The 25,065-nt window shown below is 53.5% G+C and overlaps 1 protein-coding gene across 1 annotated transcript in view; it reads right to left on the minus strand.

The window, feature by feature from the left end:
- The window catches only part of SIM2 (SIM bHLH transcription factor 2), a 39,295-nt gene extending 37,496 nt beyond the window's left edge, over positions 1 to 1,799 (minus strand). The window contains exon 1 of the mRNA XM_036243468.1: positions 962 to 1,799. Within this exon, the coding sequence (XP_036099361.1) occupies positions 962 to 1,136 (175 nt within the window). The 5' untranslated portion in view covers positions 1,137 to 1,799. The remainder of the gene's footprint in view (positions 1 to 961) is intronic.
- Positions 1,800 to 25,065: the final 23,266 nt, after the last annotated feature.

The following is a 25,065-nucleotide window of genomic DNA, read 5'->3' on the forward strand; positions in this document are numbered from 1 at the left end:
GGAGGTCTTGGGGCACCCATCAAGCCAAGTGTCAGGATCTCTGGTGATAGACACCCCCCCCCCAACTCCCACAGGGGACAGAGATGCTGCAGGGGGACTGGTTCAGAACCACAGGGACGCCAAAAGCAAATGTTATGGTGACCAGTCCTGCAGTGCCCGGGTGCCCCGTCTGGCTGCCATGGTCACCTGGTCACCCTCAGGCCCAGTGCTGGCAGGGAATGCAGGCCAAAGCGTCCCACCATTTCTTACAACTGTGAGTGTCCTGGACCCATGGATGTGGGAGACCCTTGCCCACCATGGCACCTGCCCCTCTGGGTTTTTAATTCTAATGGGGGGAAGGGGGAGAGACTGTGCCTAGGCCGGCCTGCCATTTTCGAACTAATCGACTCCCTCTCTCCTGCCGAGTCTGAGCGCAACAATTGCCCTCTCTCTACCCTGACCTCCCAGGCCCAGGCCCAAGGAAGGTGAGCAGAGAAGGGGCGGCCTGAGAGGCCCCAGTCTCAGGCCTGGCGGCCCACAAATGCTCTTAGGGCGCTGGGGCCTACAGGCCGCTGGGCGCACTCCATTCTGGGAGACGTGCTGGGAGTGGCAAGCTCCCTTCACTCTCTGCAGGGGTGCACATGCTCCCCCTTCAAGGAAAGACAGACAGAAATGAAAGAAGAAAAAAGTAAAAGGGAATTAAATGAAGAAAGAAAAGGAGGAAGGAATGAAGGTCAGCCAGAATGCAATAGCACACTCATAGATCAATTCTTGGTGCTCCCAGCTCAACCCTGGGCCAGGAGATGGTTTGGTCTCTGGAGCTCCAAGGCCTTGTCCCCTTTCTCGAGCAGGAGCCAAAGGTCCCTGACACTGCCACCCCAAGACTCCCTGGGGCTGCTGGGAGGATGAAACGGCCCTACGGACCAGCTCGGGGCCCAGGCAGCCGGGCTTCCCAGCTTCCCCCCACCCACTGCGGCCTCACCTTCGGGAAAGACGGCGCGCATCTTCAGGTAGCTGGTGGTAAGTCGGATGATGGACGCCTTGTCCAGCTGCGAGGTGATGGCCGACGGCAGCGGGAGCAGCTTGGCCAGCTCATAAAACTCGCCATTTTCCTTCTCCCTCCTGGTCTTGGCCGCATTCTTGGACTTCTCCTTCATCGCGCCTCGGCTCCGGGCATATTAGACCCGGCCGTGCTCCAGGCCCACGGGAGCCCCGCTCTGGCTGCAGCGGCGGCGACGGGGAAGGAGGTGCCGGGGCCAGGTGAGTCTGAGGCCCGGCCGCGGGCAGGTGCGCCGGGCAGGTCGGGGCACCGGGACCTTCTCCGCAGCCGCGGCCCGGGAGCTCGGCACAAGCAGCGGCGCCGCCCGCGCTCTCCCGCCGCCGCGCCAGGCGCAGCCTCCTCCGGGCTCGACTGTCCCGCGGCGACCAGAGCCCGACTCCCACTGGCTTCTCGCTCTTCCCTCCTCTCCGCTTTCCCCCGCGCTTCGGCTTTCCGTGGGAGATGGAGAGGGGCTGGCGCGGAGGCGGCGGTGCTAATTAGTCCTTGACCGAGTACTCGTACCCGCTGTCCCGAGGCCCCTCCGGGCTGGAGGGCGGCAAGGGCGGCGGCGGCCGCGGAGCCATGGAGCGGGAGGCGAGCGGAGGGCGGCCCGGGCGGAGGCGGCTGGGGCCGGGCCGGAGGCGGCTGGGGCCGGGCCCGGCGCGCTCTCCTGCCCTCCCTGCAGGGTTCCTGTGCCCGGAGACAGCGCCCGAAGCCCTCGATCTGTCTGGTCGGCGCAGCAGCTCCGAGGTCCACGTGCGGTGGAGCCGCGTTTGTTTATGGCGGACCCGCCTTCGGGCGGAGCACTCAGGCGCCGCGTCCCGGGGAGGGGGGTTCTGGGGGGGGGGGAGGGACCGCGGCGGGGGCGGGGGCGGCGAACCTCGCCTCTGGACTCGGCGGCGGCCCCGGAGTCACAGGCGCGCCTCAGAGTCGCTGCCTCCAGGGACCCTCCCAGGAGAGGAGGCGCGCGCCCGAGCTCGAGGAAGTCCCGGTGAGCGCACAGGACGCGGCGGGGACTGCGAGCGGGTCTCGGGACCTGGGAGCTCTGAAGGGCAGCGGGGAGGAGCGAAGGTGGAAGGGAGGAGGGGAGGGTGCCGCGACCTCCTCTGTGGCTCCGGGGCAGGAGAGGTGGCGCGTCCCTCCGGCTAAGGGCCAGGCCGGGGGAGACCGAGTCCTCCGAGCCCGCGCTGGACCCGCGCTCTCTCCCTTCCCACGTAGCCGGCCCGAGAGCCTAGCTGGGGGAGGCCAGAGAAGAACACCCCCCACCACCACCCACCTCCGGGAGGGTCGAGAGAAAGGCTCGGAAGTGACCCTTCTGCCCTTTCTCTCCTGGTAACGCGGGAGCGCAAGGAGATTGGCGCCTTACCCGGAGGAGCCAGAGGCCTCGGGGACGGGCGGGCCGCGCGGAGCGAGTGGGCCGGGAGCCCAGGAACTGCCAGGCCTCGCCCAGGGCGGCGGTGGGAACACGGCTCACAGCCTGGGCTCCTTACTGCCGGACCCAGCGCAGCGGAGGTTTGGGGGAATCATGGCTGCGGCGGGCGCTTCAGCTCACGGAGCGAGGATTGTTGGGCGAGCAGTCGTGGGGGTCGGAGGTAGTTGGAATGGAGAGGCCGGTTTGAGACGCGGCCATGGTGTATCCCGGCACTCTCACTCACGGCTGCGGTGGATCTCAAGAGTCCTCCCGTGAGTCCTCCTGTCCCTCCTCCTCCGTACCCTCCTCCAGTCCCGGTGCCTGCAATCCGAGGGTGGGATCCTCCAAACATCCCGGTTGCACAAAACCACACCTCTTTTAGGAGCCTGAATCCTCCAGGTGCCGTGCAAACCCGCTTGCTGGGAGGACCACAGCTTCGCCCAAGCGCAGGGTTGGAGGGCAGCCTCAGTGGACGCAGGGCACGGGGTATTGGGGCTTCCTCGGGGTGTAGGGCTGTGGGACTGTGGGGCGCCAGATTTAGAAGTGGGTGCCGGGAAGTGAGACGCCGTGGCAGGCTGGCCCGGCGCTAAGATCTCCGTTCTTGGGACCTCACCGTCGCGCCCCAGAAGAGCCGGCTGCTCAGAGAACTCACGGCCCGACAATGACCCGGCACCTGCCTCCCTCCCCTGCGCTTGGAGGACGCAGCCTGCGACCCCCTTTTCTGTTGCAGATGCTCCTGACCTTTACCAAGGACCCTCTTGAAGGTCTGAAGTTTTTTGGCGGTGGGATGCGTCGTAGCTCCTTCGATGGGTGGGACAGAACGCAGACCCCCGCTCGGGGCCCCTACCAGGCCCGGCACCCTATCATCTTGGTCTTGGCTCACAGGGCAGGTGCTCCAAAACCGGGAAGCCGTGCGAGCCTCGGAGTTGGTGGCTCCCCACCAAACTCCGGGCACACCGAGGAACCAGTACTTTCTCTTGGGGTTTTGAATCCAGGAAAGCTTTCCTGTTCCCAGCAGTGCGCTCAGAGGGTCGGGCCGCGCGCGAGCGCCGTAGGCAGGCTGTGCCCAAACGCAGCGCCCGGGGCCCACTCCTGCGCCCCGAATCCTGCGCGGGGCTGCGTGGACGGTAGTGGACTCGGGGCTTCCTGGTGAAGGAGCTCCAAGAGGGAAGGGACTGCAAGCTGGCCCCGCGGCAACTGAAGCCGGCCGCCCAGAGTGCGCGCCTGCACCAACCTTGCTTCGGGAGGATTTAACGCTCCCTAACCCCCACGATTTCCGATCCTCAATTATGGACCCGGGAGAATTCCTCCCGGGCTTGAAGGGGATTACCCAGATCGCAGAAACATGGCTAAGTGGAAGTGGGAGAAACCTGACAAGTAGCAGGAACAGAAACTTTTCTCGCCCTGGCCGGTGTGACTCAGTTGGTTGGAGCATCCTCCTTACACTGAGACTTTTCGCAAACGAATTTCCTGGGTTTTACGGAAAGCGTACTTGAGATCTCCACATCGGGTTTTCATAGTGGCAGCCACTGTTCTCGGATTCGCCAGACGCGAGCGATTTGCGTGGTTTGAGAGGTAGCATACGGCGTGTTTGGAGACTCAAGACGAATCGTGTAGGACACTTTCAGGCCCAAAGCTTGTCCCAGCTGACTCCCAAGCTGGTATTGTATAGCCCCCTTGTCCCAGCTAATTCCCAAGCGGGCATTGTACAGCCCCCTTGTCCCAGCTAATTCCCAAGCGGGCATTGTACAGCCCCCTTGTCCCAGCTAATTCCCAAGCGGGCATTGTACAGCCCCCTTGTCCCAGCTAATTCCCAAGCGGGCATTGTACAGCCCCCACCCCAACACATTCATTCAACACACACGCACGCCCGCCCCGCAGGTCTCCGATTGCTCCACCCAAAGTACCCAAAGTCCTTGGGCTCAGCCCTCGAAGTTTTCCAGGTGGGAAGGATAGTGCTGTCTGTGTGGAATAGTGCAGTAATAACCTTCCAACGCTGCGCCTGATTGGGGCCTTATCAGGGGCCCTCTCTACCTGGGAGCAGGACACTTAGGACAAACATCCACAGGCTAGATGTAATCTGGGAAAAGTGCTAATCTCGTGCTAATTGGAGCGATCAGGAGGATTGTAGGTGGCTTCGAATTGGGACACCCGCTGCGTGTCCCCGGACCTTGGGCCCTTGTGAGGGATATACCTCCTTCCTGGTCCTTGCTTTGGGCCCAAAGCCGGGCACTTCGCCCAGAGCAATGAGACCCGCCTTTGGAGACTTAGTGGGGACGCTTAGAGAGAATGAATGATCCCCGAAATCCAGGGCATCACCCAGGACCGGCAGTTCGCCTACAGCCCAGGCAGGAGCCTGCAGAATCTGGAATAATGGGAAGTTGAGGGCAGGAAGAGAACCTAGTGGAAAGAGGATTCCGACATACTGAGGCCAAGAGCTTCCAGCACGCGGCCTGCTTGCGGGGCGCCCTCCCCCCTAGCAGGTCCCGCTTCGCGAGTTTGGGAGCACCCAGAGGCGCACGAGCTCGCCTTCGCAGACGCCCCACCTCTTAGGAATTTTCCATTAGGAAACTGATCTGGAAGAAATTGAGGCCCCAAGAGGAAAGGGGCGGGCCCAGCATCTGCTTGGATTTTTCGCTTCAGATGCTCCCAAACTGTTCTTCCCCTGGCGGTGCCGGGCGCCTACCTGAGGCCCATCCCCCGCGGAAACCAGCTTTCGCGTCAAGGAGCAAACGCACAGCTGTTCCAACGGGATGGGCTCCTGGGGAGGCTGCTGCGGTGGCAGAAGGGGATCAGAGACTTGGTCACTTAAGGAGGTGGGGGTGGGGACGGGGGAGGGGTTCGAACCTCAGAAGTGGGAGTTTAAGGAGAAGTTTCAGGGCCGTAGAAAGCTGAGGCAACAGAAAATCCAGAGCTGCTGAGATTCCAACCTATTCCATTCATAAACCCTGGTCTACACGGATGTGGTTACTACAGAAATCCTGCTAGTGCCCAGTACCACGTCTATGACTATTTCACTGTTGGGGGCCTTTTTTAGTCTGACCTATCCAAAAGAGTGCCTCAGTTTCTCATTTCTTTCCTTGTGTAAGACTCATGGAGATATCACCAACTTTTCTTTGCATCGCTGCTACTCCCAGAAATGATCAGACAAGTACAGTATTGCTATTCATTGTTAAAAAGTAATTACAGTATCCAGAGCAATTGCCTAGTGATTCATTACTCAAGTGTTCAAGACAGTAACTGGCTCTGCTCACTCATTTCCAAGTTGTAGAGGGAGAGAAGTTACCTTTCTGTTTGTTTTTAATAAATTCTTTCACTGGAAGTCACTCCATTGGACAAAGTGTTTGCTTTCAGGTTGGTCAGCGTCTCTGATAATCTGGTTACATGGCAGAAACTAGAGTCGATCCACCTTCCTGCACTGGGCTCCAGGACCCTTTGTGAGCGTTTGGCCGTAGGCGAGAGTCCCGGCCTGCCTGGGGGTGAGGGAGAAGGGTGCGTTGGGCAAGAGTAAGAGGCACCCCAGAGTGCCTGCTGGAGGCTGATTCTGCTCTCATGGATTCTCCAAAGAGCATCGTCCTCCTCTCAGACTGGACTGTTCAGTAGTTTCGGTTCTGGGAAACAAACAGTTAGTGCCACTGGTAATTAATTATAGTGATTAGCAAGGTCCCAGAGCAAGGATACGGGGAATCACAGAAGCTGCACCTGGTTTGGGTAAAAGGCGGCCACAAGTTTATTCTAACTTTACCTGGGGTGAGGGTGTAGTCCTTTCTTTTAATATATATCATATATATTTAAATGTGTATGTATATACATATATATGTTTTTCTAAAGAGAGAAATTTGTTCCACTTATTTATGCTTTCATCGGTTGATTATTGTGTGTGCCCTGACCCGGGATCGAACCCTAAACCTTGGCATTTGGGCAGAGGGTGTAGCCCCTTCCTCTGCATTTTCTTTCCCCGCCCCCCAAGCCTGGCCTGGCTTGGCTTTTTTCTCCATCTCTGAAAAGATGCCCGGGGACTTAAGGGCACCCCTCCCAAAGCACAGAGACCTCCACTGTCCTCTGGGGAGGGCGAAGATCCCGCTGCAGAGCCGGCAGCGCGCGGCGCCCGGGATCAGCGCGAAGGGCATGGCCAGGGACCCGGGAGCGAGCGTCCCGCGCCAACCGCCTGCCAACCTTCCACAACGGGCTGCCTGGAGCTGGGAGTGCTCCTGGAGGGCTCTCATCCCGGCTTAACAGAAATGGCGCCTCGCCCTGGCCGGTTTGGCCCAGCGGTTAGAGAAACGGCCTTCGGTCCAGAGAGACCTGGGTTCGGTTCTCGCAAAAAGTACGTAGGTCGGTTGCAGTTTGTCCCCGGCCCTGGTTGGGTCGTGTGGGTGGCAGCCACTCGATGTGTCCCTTTCACGTCGATGTCTCTCTCTCTCTCTCTCTCCCACCCCCTCTATCTTAACAAAATATCGGGGGAAAAAAATGTCCTCCGGTGTGGATAAAAAAGAAAGAAAAAAGAAATGTCGCCTCAAAATCCCGGTTCAGGGAGAGGCCGCTCATCCGCTCCCTGCAAAGCCAAGTTTTTTGCCTCCAGCGAGCCCGAGATCGCGGCTGGAAAACCCTGAGCTGGAGGAGTCTTAGTCTGGTGTGCACTGACATTCCATAGTGGTTTTATCAATTACACACAGCCCTGCAGTCTGAAAACCAACTACTTCACTAACGACGGCGCTGAAACCGCCTTTCAAAAACATCAACCCCAAATTTTCCTTTAAAAAACAAAACCTATTCACCTGAGACAAATATTTTTGCACATCAAAGAAAGCACAAATATGATGAACTAAATTTTTTTTCTAGCAGGTAATAATAGAAATAGCTAACCCTCAGCATAAGGCTGATTATAATATGGGGCTATTATAGTACTTTAAAGACACACTCGTTTCATTAATATAAGGGGACTATTTGCAAAGCAAGTGAACATTAGGAAACTTTTTCCTTAATCTAACAAATCTGTAGGCAGAGGTGCGCTAACTCATTGGAGGTTTAGTGGAGAAAGTTACAGCAGGGTAGGCGGGCGGGAGGGCTGGATGGGCCCCCTCCAGCGCAGTCAGGGTGTGCGCCATCTCCCCAATCTGGGGCGTGAGCAACCTCCAGCTTGGAGCGGATTCTTTTTTCTTTTTGTTTTTGCATTTCTTTTCTTTTAAAAGCCGGCACAGAAGACGGGTTTCCCGAGAGCTGTTCTCTGGCAACACTGTCCCGCCGGCGAGAAGAAAGCGACGCCCACAGTAGAGGGCCGTCCCGCGTCCGGGGTTCCGGGTGCGTCAAAGCCGGACTGAGCTCGGAGCGGCGGCGGGGCCCAGCCGGTGGCTAGGCGCGCAGGTGAGGGGTGGCGGCCCCCTCGCCAGCCATCCCCTCCCTGGGCTGAAACCCGGCTTTGGAAGTTGGGCACAGTCGGTGACGCGGCAGCCGGAAAGGGCCAAGGGCCAGGCTTCCCCGTCGCCGGGGCTCCTAATGCCACAGAAGAGATGGAACTACTACTCCCGGCGTTGGGTGCGGGCGCTGAGGGGTATTGTTTCCCGCACACTTTGCGGTGTGGTCCCCGCTTTTTTTATCGCAGTCTTGGGACGGCCCGCGGGGTTAGAAGCGCGTCCAGGGCAAGTTGGCGGAAGAGGGCGCAACGTGCACGGTCGCAGGAGAGCCGAGTAAGCAGGAAGGGCGGAGGGCGAGGAACCCGGCGGTCAGAGCGCGCGGAAGCGGGTGTCGCGGACACCTGGGTGCAGGGGTCGGTGAACGGGGAGTGGGAGGCTCGGGAGCACGAGCGCTGGGTGCTCACGGCGGGGGGCGCACGGTACACTGGGGGTCTCACTGCGCACCGCCAGGCGGCGGGCCGGGAGCTGGGACCAGGCTGCTGTGCACGTCGGAAGGTGTGCGTGACGCGCATACGTGGGTGGGGCTGTGCGATTTCACGCTGAAATCCCATCTTCCTGCCGCTCCAGTCGCTCCGGCTTTGCTCCGAATCCCCCCCCCCCCCCAATTCTTTCCGGTTGGAAAGTAGGGATCAGAGGGAGCTGGGGTCGCGGAGAGGAGGCGGGAGAGAGCGACACCCGGTGCTTGTGGATGGGTGGGGGATGTCTGGTGGGAATTAGAGGCTGGTGCTTTCATCTGCGTTTCCACAAAGCCCCTTGAACCAAGCCTTAGTTGTCGCGCACGAAGATCGCCCCTATCCGAGTAGAGTTTTCGTGCTGGCGGCTCAGCTGTTGGATGGAGGTGGTGGTGGGAGACCAGGTGTGGTCTCCGATTAAGAAAGAAGATCCAATTCCCCTCCACCGTCTTTCACACACACAGACCCCGTTAAAAAAATTTTTCTTTTAAATTTTCTTTATTGGTTTTAGAAAGAGAGGGAGGGTGAGGGAGAGAGATATAGAAACATCGATGAGAGGGAACATCCATTAGCCGCCTCCTGCATGCCTCACACTGGGGTTCGGGTTCCGTCCCACAACCTGGGCATGTGCCCTGATCAGAAATCCAACCGACGACCTCTTGGTGTAAGGGTGGACGCTCAACCACTGAGCCATACCCGAGGGGCTTTCACCCCCTTTTAACTGCTAGAAACCATTCCCTTTAGCTGCCCGGAATAGGAGGCACAGGATAGAGCACATTTTCGTATAAAACGAGAGACTTAAAATTAGCACTTTTTCTCAATTCAAGGGTATTTTCTCTGCCAAAAGAATTTGCTAGCTGATAAACTACAGGGTCAATTCAAACTGTGCGCTTTAGGAATATTGTTGGCCCCATCTTCAGCATCGTCTTCATTTTTTTAGAAGGCGGAAACAAAACCATCTTGGTTCTTGCACCAACGCTCTTTTAGCTCTGCAGTGCAGACAAGGACACTGTTTAATCTGACTACGGAATTCTCTGTGCTTCGCTCCCAGAAGCCTTCCTCGCTGGACTCGCAGATTTTCACATTCAGGGAAATGTTCCAGTTGCTTTCTTCTCTTAGGGAGGGGTGGCCAGGGTGCGAGTGTGCTGGGCTCCAGGGAGTCCTGCAAGAAGTGCCCCTGCAGCCCACGGTGGAAGCCAATTAGACCTTTATCAGGGTGGGGGGACAGACCTAGTTTCAATCTTGCTTTTCATTGTGGAGAATTCGTATAATTGCCCATCCCCGAATGGGCGTGGGGTGACGGGAGAGGTGGATATTTGGAAGAGGTAATGGAGAAAGCTAACTTTTGAGTTATTACAAGCAGGCTTGGGGGTGGGGGTGCGGAGACGAAGGCAGTTGGGTGACCAATGTTTGCTGCTCCTGGCAACATAGCAGGCGCCTTGTTCCACTGTGTCCCAGCGCTCAACCCTGTGTGAATCGAAAGTGACAACCTCAGTCTTTAAGGACTTGAAACAAGGTAGGAAGCTCATCTTTGAATGTTTTACTTCCTGGATAATTGGGGGCCAGGAAGGAAAAAGATCACCGCCATTTTTACCCGTGCACAAATAATCTCGGTGTTTATTCAAGTCCACTTAAAGTAATTGACTAGAAAATACCTGCCTGTTTAAGCAACATTTGGGATGCTCCCTTGAAAGCTAATTGGCTTATTTATGTTTCTGTTTAGCCTGATGACGACATCGTCATTTTTGGAGAAGCTGTCAACTCTGACAAATGCAAGTGGAAGCCAGAATTGCTGCACCTGCAAAATGTGTTGGAATTCCAGGGCCGACCCTGCCCATCTCCTCCTTAGGAGCACTTCCCAAGGAGCACCATTCTGGGACCCTACTTGATTGCTGGATGCACAGCAGTTGGATTTTCTGAAAGTAAATTCCAGAAATGGAAATCCACTCTCCGTATCTTGCACAAACATTGTAATATCTGAGTGGCCTGGATTGAGCCAAGAGGCAAGGATCCTTCCTGCCATAGACATGGCGGATCTGGTAAATGCCGAAAACCTTCCACTGAGGGTAGAAAGGCAATAATTTAGACACACAGAGAAAAATTCCTAGCTAGAAGAAAAGAAAAAAAGGCAGTGAAGTTACACAATTTATGTCTTACAAAATCCTATGAATGTTATTTGACAGTAAATGTATTTTTCTAGTTATGTTTGTTGATCTGAATTTCTCAGTGCCTCTTGGCATGTGTGAATCGTGAGAGTGTTTCTCAGCAAAGATGACGGATGGATCTTTTAGGAATCCGTGCCTTAAAGTTGATTTTCTGTGTTGGCCGTGGAAGCTGCTTCACTTTAGATACTTTATGGGATGGTTGTCAAGGGAACCTTGGGTAAAATTTCTCAGGAGTGTCTCTAAAAACATTATTCATAATTAAAAAGTGATTCCGAGAAGTCACCAGAAAAATTATGGCAAGTTATGTTCCAGCATGTTTTTAGGCCATGTGGAATAAATAAAATCATTAAGGTCCAGTTGGGCAATGCTGCCTCCCAGCCTTCCTCGGACAGCGCCAGCAGGACCTGCTATAGTTTCATAGATGTGACAGCAGCCTGGGGGACATAGCCCAAGGACATCTGATTTTTCACCAGGTATTTTCTATATTGATAATAAAAGTTGTAATTCCATCCCTTTAAAGACTCTTGCATAGTATATATTCCGAGAGGTGGGTTAGGTAGCACAAAAAGGAGTCTCTTTCTTTATTAACATTAGGATTTTTAAAAAGGGGGTATACACTGTGTTAACCCCACGTGATAGTCTGAACGACTGAAAAACCCATTGGAGTATAGATCCACCTGGTCAGAGGTCAGCTGGTGTTCTACAGGTGTTTTGGCATCTTGGTGAAATTTCCAAGACTGTCCCCAAACTTTGCAGGGAAAAGCAGTACATTGAGTACCTGGTGCTAGCCATACAAAGCCCCTCAGCTGCTAGCTGTGTGAATATGACTGACTGTTGCTGTCTCTTCCTGGTAGGGAGGTAGGGCAGAACTTGAGGCTGTTTAGTGCCTGTACTGGTTAATGCAACTTCCCAAGGCATTGGGTCGACAGTCTAACTTTCCTTGGGCATTGGTGAACTTGACAATGTATGTCAGTTGCTGATATTTATATGGAGAATTGTCATTTAATAGGGCACGTGACTTATGAAATAATCCAAACAGAAGCAGTAGCACTCAGTAAAAAATACTCCCAATTTCCAGCCGCATGCGTGTCACTCTGATGCGCTCTGGTATAACTTACTAGGTCAATTTAGACCTCTTCACAGTCACCTGATTCCCGGGCCTGGGTGGTGAGTCACCCGGCGTGTGAAGGGACTGAGGGTTGAATGTTCCAGGCACTCGTTATACATGTGCAGTGAGAGCCGGCCTCACTGCGAAGCAGCTTGTATTTTACCCATCAAAAGGAATGCAGTTCTTTGAACTGGGGAGCCCTCACGCACTCCTACTTGCACACACACTATAACTCATTCAAGAAGCATTCACACGGTGGCCACAGTGTGCCAGACAGCCACCAGGCATCCGCATGGTGAAAGTGAATTCCTGCCACTGAGGCGGCTCCGTCCTGACAATGACTTTGAGAATCTCGCCTGCTAATGAATGTGTTTCAAGGGCCTTAGGAATGTTTACAGCTTTGGAACCCCTAATTCTATTTCTGATCATTTGTCCCATAGAAGTCATTTCTTTTATGATAAAGGCCCCCCTCCATGAGTATTTGTGTAATTATTAAGAGTGCAAGCTTTGGTGTCAAGTTTAGGTTTGACATCTCTTTAACCCTCAGCTTTGCTATCTGTACAATGGGGATATGCTAGCTACTTCTTAAGGAGGCTATGAGTGTTAACTAAAAAAATGAACGACAAATACAGTAAATAGAAAGGGCCTAGCACACTTCCTAGGAGAAGGAAGTGTTCATTAAACTGTAGCTGTTATTATTGGCATTATCATCACAGCATTATTTATAATAGTAAGCTTTGGAATATTAATATTTATAATATCAACCTAAATGGGTGGGAGTTGATGAATTAAGTGTTGCTATATATACAGGGGTGGACAAAAATAGGTTTATAGTTGTGAGTATGGAAAACAGAGTTTATTTATCCTTGTAGTATTATTTATTAATTATGGTATTATTTTCTATATGAATAACTGTAAACCTACTTTTGCCCTATATTTAATGAAAAGTTATACAGCTATTTAAAAAATTGTGAAAGTTTATAACAACATGGTATATACAAATACATTCCTAGAGTACAGAGCCTGGAGAGCTGGCAGTCATATTTTCCAGACTCCTTTGCAGCTAGGGTTCCTGAAATGACGTAAGTGTAGCCAATTAAATGCACTTACTTGAGAAGTAAAGTGGAAGTCACACTTCTGTGGCCTTTGTAGTTTCCGCTGGTAGACACGGCATGTGTAGAGGGAGGGCATCGTAAGCAGAGGTCCCAGTGATCTTGCTGTGAAGCCAACAGTTCCAGTGGCAGTTTTCTAGTCCCTGGATCACTGCTAAAGAGGGCATTGCTGGATCATCAACCACAGTGGCAGCTTCCTGACCCCCCACCTTCCTGACCTATCTATGCCAGCAGCTACCCTGGCTTGTCAGTTCTGCAATGTTGTCCATCCCTGGAGAGCCTCTCCAGTCTTTCCAACAATTTTGTCAGCATCAAAGTCCTTCCAATAAATCTTTTTCTGCTTAAAATAAGTTGAGAAACTTCTGTTATTGGCAAATAAATCCTGACTGATGTACATTGGAAATCATGCCAGAACTATAAAACTTTATATTTTGTACGATCTCCATTAAGTAAAACAACAAAACCATACATAAAGAAGTACCAGAAAAATATTGTTTGAAGTGTCGATAGTGAATATCTTTGGGTAGTAAGATTATGAATAATGGTTCAATTTACTTTTCATTGCCTCCATTTTTTTTTCTTAAAACCACCTTAATTGAGATTTAATCATATACCATATAGTTCACCCATTTAAAGTGTACAATTTGTTGGTTTTAGTATCTTCATAAATATGGGCAGTCATCATTACAGTCAGTTTTAGAACCTTTTCATTACCTAAAAAAGAAACCCCATTAGCTATTGACTTTCTATATCCCATCCCCACCACCAGCCCTAAGCTACCACTAATCTAGTTTCCATCTCTATGGATTTCCTCATTCTGGAATTTCAAAAGAATAGAATCATATAGTATGTGGTCTTATGTATGGTTTATTTCACTTAGCATGATGTTTCACAGTGCACCTGTGTTATACCATGTATTAGTAATTCATTCCTTTTTATGGCTGAATAATATTCCATTGTATGGGTAGACCACATTTTGTTCATCCATTCTTCCAGTGATGAGCATTTGAGTTGTTTCCACTTTTTGGCTTCTATGAATAATGCTGCTATATCCCCCCAATTTATTTTTTTGCCATGTAGCAATTTTATGATAAATATTTAGTAAATTTTATAACAAGGATAATCTGGCCTGGGTAACTAGTACTTTGTGTCTGATGTTAGGAAGAGGGCAACATTATAGATTTCACCCTTGGATCGGCCAGTTAGCTCTGTACACATTACAATTCTGTTCCACCCCACTGGTGTGGCTCAGTTGGTTGGAGTATTGTCCTATGCACCAAAAGGTTGCTGGTTCAATTCCCATTCAGGGCACATACCTGGGTTGTGGGTTTGGTCCGTGGTCTGAAGCATGTATGGAAGGCAACTGATCTCTCTCTCTCTCTCTCTCTCTCTCTCTCTCTCTCTCTTCCTCATGCTAAGTGTGTCCTTGGGTGAGGATTAACAAAGTTAAAAAAAAATTAAAAACTCTGTTCCAAGCAAGATTTATAGGCTCCATCTGGACTCCAAGACGAGTGTATAGTGGTGTTCTTGGTCACCAGAAGGATGGGAAGAGGGACTGTAACTCATCTCCTCTGCTTAGGAAATGGCTCTGCTGTCGGGCAAGACTGAGTGTGGTAACCCCACCAGAAATCCTGAGATTCTTTTTGTATTTTCACTTTAAAAATTATATCTCCTGGGGTGCTGGAAATATTCTGTATCTTGATCTAGTGGTGGTTACATGGGATGCATGTGAAAAACTCATCAAACTGCACAATTAAGACGTGTGTGTTATTGCATTTAACTATGTGAAAGCTACACCCCGATTCAAGAAAAGGAAGAAACTATAACCAAGTGGTTTCCCTCAGATCTCCCTTTCACCCTCCCATTTCAACTGCTGCCTCTTCCTTTCTGACCGTTTCTGAGGGACCACAGGTTCCCACCCCAGTGCTGGTAAGGGGCAGAGCTCTTACTCACTCAGTGTGGAGTGCTGCTTTCACCGAGAACTCTTCCAGTGCCTAGAATGTACATGATTTGGGGGGCTTGACCCCAAACCACATGGCCAGTGAACACTGGGGCTGGTCAAGGGGCCAGATCTCCGGGCTCCAGTGCATATGCTCCGCCTGTCCCATGCACCTCTTAACCCCGGCACCTGACATCGTTTGTACCAGGCACATAGCGGGTGACCAGTAAATATTAGTTGAGTCAATGTGCCCAGAGAGGGGTTATCACATGGCAGTTGTTGGAAAAACCAAGGCAGGAAACTCAATTCTTATCCCCCCTCCCCCCATGGCAATACCAGTGGATGTTGTTCTGCCACAAGAGCATGGACAGTTCCCACTGGAGATATCTGAACTCCCTGGCAAGTCCCACCAAGTGTTAATTTTAGCTTTAAATGACCGCTGCCCTTGTACAATTTAATGGGTCAGGAGGAGCATGAGCCAAAGCCAAGATTACTCACTCAGGTTCCTTTCCTGTCGAGTACTCGGTGAGTTATTAAGTTTGTAGAGACTCACTACTTACACATTTACTTGGCAAGAATTTTTGAGTCCACTCTGAGAATTGTGAACTCTTCCTTAAAAATATCAGCAGTCAATCCTATCAATCAAATTTTCCCAGAGTCCCTGCATTGTGAGTTTGACTCGCAATGTCAAATGCTAACAGACTATAGTAATAATCATGCAATAAACAAAATACGTACATGTCCCTAGATACTCTGAGTTGAAAGATACGTAGGTTGGACATCAAGTACTTGGGTTAAGGAACTGGATATGGCAGAGAGCTGCGCGTCTCGGTTTTCCTCCTTGTGCTGGTAGGACTAAGACAGCTTCAGGAAGAATACTGCTCCGCGGCCCTTTGCAGCCGCCCCGGGGCCACCGGCCACGGGCCTCTCCAGAGCCCAGGTTCAGGATTCATAAGAGGATCTGCGCCCCTCTCAGAGGGTCTGTGCTCCTTACATTTTAGTGTGTGGGATTCCTGCAAATTAACTTGAGGGACCTTTCCTCCGAAGGCGTCTACACCTGCTTTTGCCATGCCAGGATGATCTCAGAATTTTTCAAAGGTTTTTTTTCCCTAGAGTAACAGTCCAGATTTGGGACCCCTATGGGACCCTACGGCAGGACAGCCCACCCCCTTCCTGTTGCCCTAGGTTGCCATTCAGATTCCCAGTTACCCCAGTCCGGTCGCCCTGCCTTTCAGCTGCTGAGCATTCGGACCTCGATCCTTGGTCATTCCCGCTCAGCTTCTGACCACAAAAGCCTAGTAAACCTCATCTTCCTCCTTTTCTCCCCTCCCCGCTTTTAGACTCAGCTTTTCGTTGCCTGTCTATTTATTTGGTGGCATCCCCAGAGACCTCCTCCACCGCCAGGAATATGTCATGTTTGAGATCTTGTTGTGGGGCAAGCCAGCCCTGAAACATCTGGTTTCTCATGGTCTGGAGACAGTTGTTTCATGAAACTGAACTTTACCTGGACACATACACTTTGGTCTCTGGTTTGAGGTCACTTTGGCCGGAACAAATGGACGCATAGATTCCGCCCTGCTCAGGGAGAAGGTTGGTGCCTACTGCATGGGTTGAGGTGAGGGTCAAATGAATTGATTTTTGTGGAAGAACATACCTCATTTTAGTTCACTATAAAATTGGAATCACAAGGGACCTTCTCCAGCCGTCGCCCGGACTCAGCCTTGCCTTTGATTACTCATGTCCATCCTCAGTAGTGTCTGTCTGTCCTGCCCAGTGTATCGCCCCACACTCCCACCTTTGCTCTGGGGAAATGCCAGGACAAATGCATGAATAGAACTGTGTGAAAGTCTGACCCTCCCAGCAATATCAGAGCAGGGTCGAGTCCAAAGGAAGGAAGCTCTCACATTGTAGAATTTGTAGAATTGGGGATGTTGACCTAGTGGTTTTGCAGGGGCGGGCGGGGCAGGGCACAGGGATGCTGAGCCTTTCTGGCTCCCCTGAAATCACACACGTGTTCAGCAGCCGCTGGCTTAATCAGACAGTAGAGAGTGCTACATTTGGAGAAATGCCTATAATTATTCCTGGCTTTATTGACACACATAGCTGAAAGAATATGATACCAAATCCCCTTCCGTTTAACCCCCGACTGAGAAAACAAACAACCTACTACACACTCACCTCTATTTAAATTGCTGAACAGAGTTGTTCTCTGCTGAGTTATAATGAGGACTGGGTTTTCCAAGGGTGTGATTTATGAGCCTCTCACAAATGGGTTTTAAATGGGGGCACTGACTGTTTCACTCCACTATGGCTGGGCTCGGGGCCCTTTGGTGGAGGCAGGGGAGAGGCTGGGTGAGCAGACCTCATCGCCACAAGCTGGGGACGCAGCCAGCCCAGCCCCTCTGCGTGTGAGCTGTTCCACTAGGCATTACCGGACACGTCGTTGTTGTTTCTCTCAAGAAAGAAAGAACACACGTTGCCATGATGATTGACGGTGGGATCCCGCTTTTCCCGCAGACGGCACAGAAATGGAAGCGTTAGCATTTTTCCTGTCTGGAAGTAAAGTGAGAATTTCACTTTTTCCCCCTTTGTCTCTGCTCTACATTCCAACCACGAGAGTGAGGATAGTGTAGCTGGTTGAGAAATGGTCTCCCAAAGCTATGTCCACACCCTAATCCCTGGACTTGTAAAGGTGACCTTGTTTGGGAAAAGGACTTTGCAGATATGATTAAATAAGGATCTTGAGATGCAGAGATCATCCCGGATGATCTGGGTGGGCCCTGAATGCCACTACAGTCCTTGTAAGAGGGAGGCAGAGACTGGAGTGATGTGGCCACAAGCCAAGGAATGCCCAGGATTCCCAGAAGCTTCCAGAAGCTGGGAGAGGCATGGGAGGATGCTCCCAGGGCCTGGGGATGGGGCGCAGCCCTGCCAACACCTTGGCTTCAGCCTCCTGGCCTCCGGAACTCCGGGAGAATCAGTTTCTGTTGTGCTGTCCCCCGTGTGTGGGAGTTGGTTATAGCCGCCCTGGACAACTGATGCAGGGGACTGTGTCTCTGACACCCATCCCAGGAGACTGCTGAGACTGCCATTTCTACTCCAGTGTGATTTCTATGCTGCTGAGGTGCCTCGCTGAGGGACAGGGCTCGTTCCGTAACCTAGGAAACAGCCCGTGGCAAAGCTGTGTGCTCACACTTTTGGGGGTGCAATTCCAGGGAAGCCAGAGTGGGGGAGAAAGAAGTGAGGCCGAAAAGGGGGAGGAAATACAAGGCATTACGTCACTCAGCTGGCCACGGCCTCCCGAGTGAGCAGGGCTGCGTGGCCCCGGGAGACGTCAGGAGAGGCAGTACGTAAGCGTGGCTGCTTGGGGCAGGCTGGGGCAGGGGGAGCCAGGGCAAACAATGTATCTGCTGGCTCCTTCCTCTCTGTCTCTTGGGCAAAGATTACACCATCTTTCTTGACTAGTTCCCATGGGTCAGGGTGGGCCAGACCTGGGTGCCACTGGGCTGCACAGAGAGCCTGTGCTTGGGCCTCACCCCTGAGGGAGGCCGAGAGGAGCTCTGTGGTGCTGGGAATGGCCCGTGTCCTCCCTGGGGCCATTCAGCTGGGACAGAGGCCAGGAGGCTGGCAGGGCTAGACAGTCAGGGGCCATGTGAACTGTAGGCATGACTGAGGCTCCGGGCTGGTGCGTGGCGTCAACTTCCTCTGCAGAAACCAGGGACCTGAAGGCTCCTTTGGCCCAAGTACATACACCCTGTCAGGGTCCCCACGCTACACCTCGGGTGCCCACGATCCCGCTCGGGGGACTGTCATCAGCTCCTCACACGTTTCACTCTTTGTTCAGCTACTCGGCCTGCCACCCGACTGCGTGGCCTTTGCTGTTTTCCGTTGTTCTTTCTTTTGCATGTGTATCCGCTTCCATCTTATTTAATCACATCTCCAGCCTTGCTCTCCCCTGGGCTCAGAATTTCTCTCTTATTTCTGCATTTGGTTAGTTATCATAAGAGACATCCCCTTGAGTTTTGCAGCACAGATAGAATTGCAAAGAAGGAGAAACAGCTTCTTTGACAGATGGAACAGGCACCAGGGACACTGCCCTCTTTGACATGATGAGCAGAGGAGAAACTCCTGGAGAGAGCACACCTGAAGCAGGTTTCAGATTGAATTTGGTTGAGTGAAGGGTGCATTCAGGTCATACCTATGTAACCCCCGTGTGTACAGTCAAATTGTGGGGCCTCCGCTGGGCTCTCACGTTTGGTCCACAAAGTCAGACGGCAGGGAATGGCTCCTTCGCTAAGATAGAGCACAGAAGCCCCCAGGATGTCGGGGAGAGCGAGACAGAAGGTGGGCCCAGCCCTGAATGGGGCCTGGGTGTTCCCTTCCCAGCCCAATGGGGTATGGGTGAAGAGCTGAGTATTACTGGGCACCTGGGAAGGAGGGTTTCATAATGCCAACACCAGGGTCCCTGAGGTGAGGGACCCTGTGAACATAGGCTATGGGGTGGATTAGAAGCCAGATTTGGCCAGAACAGGGGTGGGGTAGATGGGAGGGTCATCACCAATACCAAGAAAGAGGGGTGACCAGAATGGGCAGACAGGGAGCAGCAGCCCCTGGAACTGTCTAAGACGTAAGCCTGGAATTGATCTGAGAACCTTAAATTATCTGAAATTACTTCAAAGCGACTGTTTTAAACTGTGAGTAGCTAGACTTTACCTTGACTTGGCAAGATGAGTACAGCTCACCACCAGGAGAAACGGGGGCTTGAGAGTAATTGAAGTTACAGAAGGAAGAACATCTGCCGCCCACCCCCCAAACCAAAGTCTCGAGGCCCTTGGGAAGAGCCCCGCCCCTGCTCACGAGCAGGTTCAGGCTGCGTCTGGGACCAGGGGAGCCAGAGGAAGCCCCCAACACTGGCGACTCAGGTTTCCACGGTGCTTCAGGGATAGCACAGAGGCAGGGTGCATGTGGTGTCCACTCAGTCACATGAAAAGTCCTGCGTGGTGGCAGCTGTGGGCCAGATGGTGGCCATGGCCTTTGCTGTCACCCTGCCAGGGCCAGTGGGTGACAGTTCTGTGCCAGTGAGGGCAATAGTGACTATATAATGAGCACTTTTTTTCCTCCTCAATCTAACATTAATCACATTGGGTACCCCTTTAATTCAGACGTAGAGACTACCAAAATGGGTGTTTATTTTTGGGACTGAGTTGGTTTTACGGTTATCAAACTATCAACAGGGACCCCGCTCCCCAGCCCTGACAGCCGTGGCCTGGGGGGCAGCTGGCCCAACTGAAAGGGAACTCGCAGTTGATACACTGAATCTGGGGGGCCCGAGACGTTCCTTGATGTCCTGTGGTCATAACTAGGGCCCTGCGAGTCTACCTGTCTGACAGTTCTCACCTACACAGCGGGGCCTCTGGTTCTCAAATGTGTGCAGATGGAGATGGTGGGGTTAAATGCACGTTTATTTCGAGACCATCTGAGGATTCAGAGTTAAGTTTTTTTTTAATCCTCATCCGAGGACATTTTTCCATTTTTTGTACAGAGTGGGAGGGAGAGAGAGGAAGAGAGAGAGATGGAAACATCGATGTGAAAGGGACACATCGAGTGGCTGCCACCCGCACAACCGACCAGGGCCGGGGACAAACTGCAACCGAGGTACATGCCCTTAGCGGGAACCGAACCTGGGTCTCTCTTGACCACAGGCGGACGCTCTAACCGCTGAGCCAAACCGGCCAGGGCCAGAGTTAAGTTTTTGTCATAGTAAGTTTTCTTAACCAGTGGGCACTACTTGTGTGACTTGTCTCATATGCGTGTGACCGACATCATCAGGGCCCATGTCCCTTCTACGTGTTTTGACTGACTTGCAGCTGAGAGCTCACCGGGACACCTGCACCCCTCCTGCCGCCCTGATGTCTGGCTCTCTAGGGGAGACACGTGCGTACCCCAGCTCCTCCACCCTTGCAAGAGATGATTCTGAGGTGCATGTTCGGCAAGTTGCCCCAAGTCTCCCTGTGGAATCGACTCGTCACCAACCGTGAGAGCTGGCTTCACTGCACAGCTCTGACCTTTCCCTCCTGTTCCGTCACTTCTACCAGCCCTCCGGACCTCTGAAATAATAACCTTGGGCCCCCTTCCCAGTCCCAGAATCTGCCTTCCGGAGAACCCAAACCAGATTGGGGACGTCTCAGCAATTTCTTTTCTTTTCTTTTTTAAAATATGTATTGATTGATTTTTTTAGAGAGAGAGGAAGGGAGAGAAACACCAATCGGTTGTCTCCTGCACACATGCAATCGAACCCACAATCTGGTCATGTGCCCTGACCGGGGATCAAACCAGCGACCCTTTGGAGCACAGCACGATGCTCAACCAACTGAGCGACACTGGCTATTGTGAGTACAGCTGCGATGAACCTTCTCGTGCATGGATGCTGGTGCACACAAGCACTCATGTCCCGTGGGGTGGAGCGATCAGGGCGCAGGCCGTTCACGGGCGTGGCTCGGGTAGACTCAGCCACACTGCTCCAGCAGCTGCAACCGGCCATCTCCCAGCAGCAAAGTGAGCGTTCAAGTGGCTCCAGTCTTTGACAGCACTTGATATCATCAGTCTAAGTCCTAGCCATTCTGGTAGCTCGGGGGGGGGGGGGGGGGGGGGGAGGGGCGGGGGGGAGGCATTCCTGGAAATACATCACTATCCCTGGCCATCTGTAATTTTTTTTTTAAATCCTCACCCAAGGATATTTTTCCATTTATTTTTAGACAGAGTGTGTGTGGGGAACATGGATGTGAGAGAGACACATCGATTGGTTGCCTCCCAAACAACCCTGACCAGGGCCGGAGACCAAACTGCAACCAAGGAACATGCTTTTTTTTTTTTTGGCATGTGCCCCAACGGGAACTGAACCCAGGACTCTCTGGTCCGCAGGCCGACGTTCCAGCCGCTGAGCCAAACCGGCCAGGGCACATGCCTTTGACTGGAATTGAACCTGTGACTCTTCGGTCCGAGGGCCGACCTTCTAACCACGGAGCCACACTGGCCAGGGCTGCCATCTGTACTTTGCTCTGTGATCTGGGAAAAGAGCCAAACTCCCTGCAACTCTGTCTCTCTATCAGGAAATTGAACAGCTCACCCTTGGCACCTCTGTCTTCCCTGAAGATGGGTGCTGGTGGAAGCTTGATTCGTTCGTGAGAAGCCTTGGTGAACTTCTTGCGCACTCTGGCCTTCACACCTGTCCCTTCCTTGGATCTGCATGTGGTCTCAGAAAGCTTTCTTCCCAGCTGCTCTCTTCGGTAGGCAGGGCCGCAGTTTGAACCTCGGGGACAGTGCACCACACCCAGTACAGCTGTGACACGTACCAGGTGCACAGCTCCTTGCTGGATCAGTCTCTGGCTCAGATTTAGGTGATAATCCGTGCTCCTCAGGTGTCCTCAGCATCCCCCAGTGGTGGGGTCAGCATCACGGTACCAGGCCAGGCCAGTCAGGGAAACGGGACAGGGAGAGCATGTAAGAATAGAAGCTTGGAGGAGGGACCCATGGGTTAGGGGCTCGGAGCCTGGGGGGGGGGCTTGTGTGACATGCTGTCCCTCTGGGTGGGTACATTGATGCTGGTCCTGGGAGCACGAAGAGTCGGGAGCCGCTGGGGCGGCCAGGGCAAGGCTGTCTGGACGCAATGCTGTTAGAAACAGGAGGGCGAGGGTCCCAGCCCCTCCTCCAGCTTTGCATTCTCCTGTTGGCAGAGCCTGGCAGAGCCACATAGCGAAGAAGTGGAATCCACAGGGCCCTGTCCCAGAATAAAAGACACAGCATAAAGGTAGGTGAACAGCTCAGAGAGAAAGGCTGCACAATTGGCACCATGAGAGACCCAGTTTCTACTGCAGTATTGATGGCGCCCACCTTTCTACACAGGACCTCCAGGCCCTGCAAAGTCCTAGGGCGTGGCCATAATTTCCAAGGAAAATGCCCTCCTGTGCCCCCCCATGCTGGCTCCTGAGTCACCTGCAGCCCACAATCCACTAGACTCTAGTGCTTCTCAACCCTCCCAAGGCCGCGACCCTTTAATACAGTTCCTCATGTTGCGGTGACCCCCAACCATAAAATTATTTTTGTTGCTACTTCAAAACTGTAATTTTGCTACTGTTGTGTCTTAGGCGACCCCTGTGAAAGGGTCGTTCACCCCCAAAGGGGTCGCGACCCACAGGTTGAGAACCGCTGCTAGAGGGAGGTGCTTCTTCATGCTGCCGCGGCTGGGGCTCTGTGCAGGTGGCCTGTCCGAGCCCAGGCAGCCGTCTTCAGGTGCGGCCCAGATCCCTTCCCGGGAAGGGTGCTCATGGCCTGCAGGAGACAGAGAATGCCTTTCCTGCCAATCTGGGGCTGTAGCAGGCAGCTTTGCTACTGGTACGCTGTGGTAACAAATGACCCCTAAGGCTGGAGGCTCACGACTACAGAGGTGCACTTCCTGTGCCCACCAGCAGTGTTCTGAGCCCTCTGCTCAGAAGTGCCGCACACGGTCACCTCCATTCACCTGTCGTTGGCCACGCCCAGTGCTGAGGAGGTGAGGAGCTGTCCTCCATCCAGGGAGGGTGGCTGCGACTTCGAACAAGACCTTAAAGGTGCTCTGTCCAAGCTCAGTCTCGAGACCTCAGCGCACCTCCCCCCAGGACACAAACAGCCCAGGAGACTGGGAGGGGCAGTTCTCTGCTGGGTCCTCCAGGCTCCTCCCCCTCTGTGTTCCTCTCTCCTGCCCCCCCCCCCACTGCTCCCTCCCACAGAGGGCAGAGCAGGCTCTTCAGTGGGGGCGTGTTAACACCTGGAGACTGGCATTGGGAGAGCAGCCAGCTCACCCGTTCGGGGAGGGGGCAAACCATGAAGTCCAAATTGCAAATTTAGGAATGCCTTCCCCCTCCAGGACTGCACCTCACCGCAAAGCCATTAGATGGTGGGGCTGTCTCCCTGTCCACAGAGCACGCTTTCCATCTGTCCTGCTCTCAGCCGGGTCCAGAGCCCTGAGTCTTTCTGTTTCGACTGGTCAGAGAGAAAGTTCTGGTATACCAAACGGGTGGGCAGGGAGCAAACATTCAGAGAAAGGGTGAATAGCCCACCATCCGGGAGCAGAACAATGAACATGCGGTGGAGGAGGAGACCTGGGGTCCCACCACCCCAGACAGTCTGCCCACCAGTCATGTTCTCAGTGTGACACTGTACTCTCGCCTGCTGCCCAGTCTGCAGCCTCTCGACAGGGACCCTGCAGTTCTTCCTGACCTCCCCCCTGCACCTCCCACCAGCAGGTAGGACCATCTTTCTCCTTCCAGCTGCGTCAAACAGGATTTGTCCACTTAGTTTCCACTTTGAAAATATTGATTTCTCTCTGATGCTTCTTCTCCTGACCTCTCTTTCCCTGGGGACATTTTTGGTTTCTCTGCCTTTCCTGCCCCTTTAGTGGGAGGTGAGGAGCGCGCAGAGATTAGCATGTGCATGTTCCTCCGGAGCTGGGCTTCCCCGGAAGCCCCCTGCAGTGTCCCAGCCTGGACTGTGCCTGCAGTGGGGGGCCTCCTCCTCGGGTGGCCTCCAGGCGCCATGGGCCAGGGAGCAGCGAGGGTCCTGGAGGGCCCGCTTCTCCCTGGAGGCCAGCCGACCATGCTAAGGTGTGCCTTTCCTAAGTCACAACTTCCTCGCTTACAAGGGAGCCTGAGGCCCAGAGAACCAAAGCTACCTCTTGCACCCCACAGCCAGTCACTGGCACCCAAAAAATGACAGGGTTGTGGACGTAGCCAGGGAGAATGAGGAAGGTGCCTGGTCAGGACCCCGAGGTGTGGGTGTGGTCAGGGGACAGTGAGGTGTGGGTGTGGTCAGGGGGCAGTGAGGTGTGGGTGTGGTCAGGGCGTGGTCAGGGGGCAGTGAGGTGTGGGTGTGGTCAGGGTGTGGTCAGGGGCAGTGAGGTGTGGGTGTGGTCAGGGAACAGTGAGGTGTGGTCAGGGGCAGTGAGGTGTGGGTGTGGTCAGGGGGCAGTGAGGTCTGGGTGTGGTCAGGGTGTGGTCAGGGGCAGTGAGGTGTGGGTGTGGTCAGGGGCAGTGAGGTGTGGGTGTGGTCAGGGAACAGTGAGGTGTGGTCAGGGAACAGTGAGGTGTGGGTGTGGTCAGGGCGTGGTCAGGGGCAGTGAGGTGTGGGTGTGGTTAGGGGGCAGTGAGGTGTGGGTGTGGTCAGGGTGTGGTCAGGGGCAGTGAGGTGTGGGTGTGGTCAGGGGCAGTGAGGTGTGGGTGTGGTCAGGGAACAGTGAGGTGTGGTCAGGGAACAGTGAGGTGTGGGTGTGGTCAGGGCGTGGTCAGGGGCAGTGAGGTGTGGGTGTGGTTAGGGGGCAGTGAGGTGTGGGTGTGGTCAGGGTGTGGTCAGGGGCAATGAGGTGTGGGTGTGGTCAGGGAACAGTGAGGTGTGGGTGTGGTCAGGGTGTGGTCA

This window comes from Molossus molossus, unplaced genomic scaffold (assembly GCF_014108415.1).
Source record: "Molossus molossus isolate mMolMol1 unplaced genomic scaffold, mMolMol1.p scaffold_m16_p_5, whole genome shotgun sequence".
NCBI classification, from domain to species: domain Eukaryota; kingdom Metazoa; phylum Chordata; class Mammalia; order Chiroptera; family Molossidae; genus Molossus; species Molossus molossus.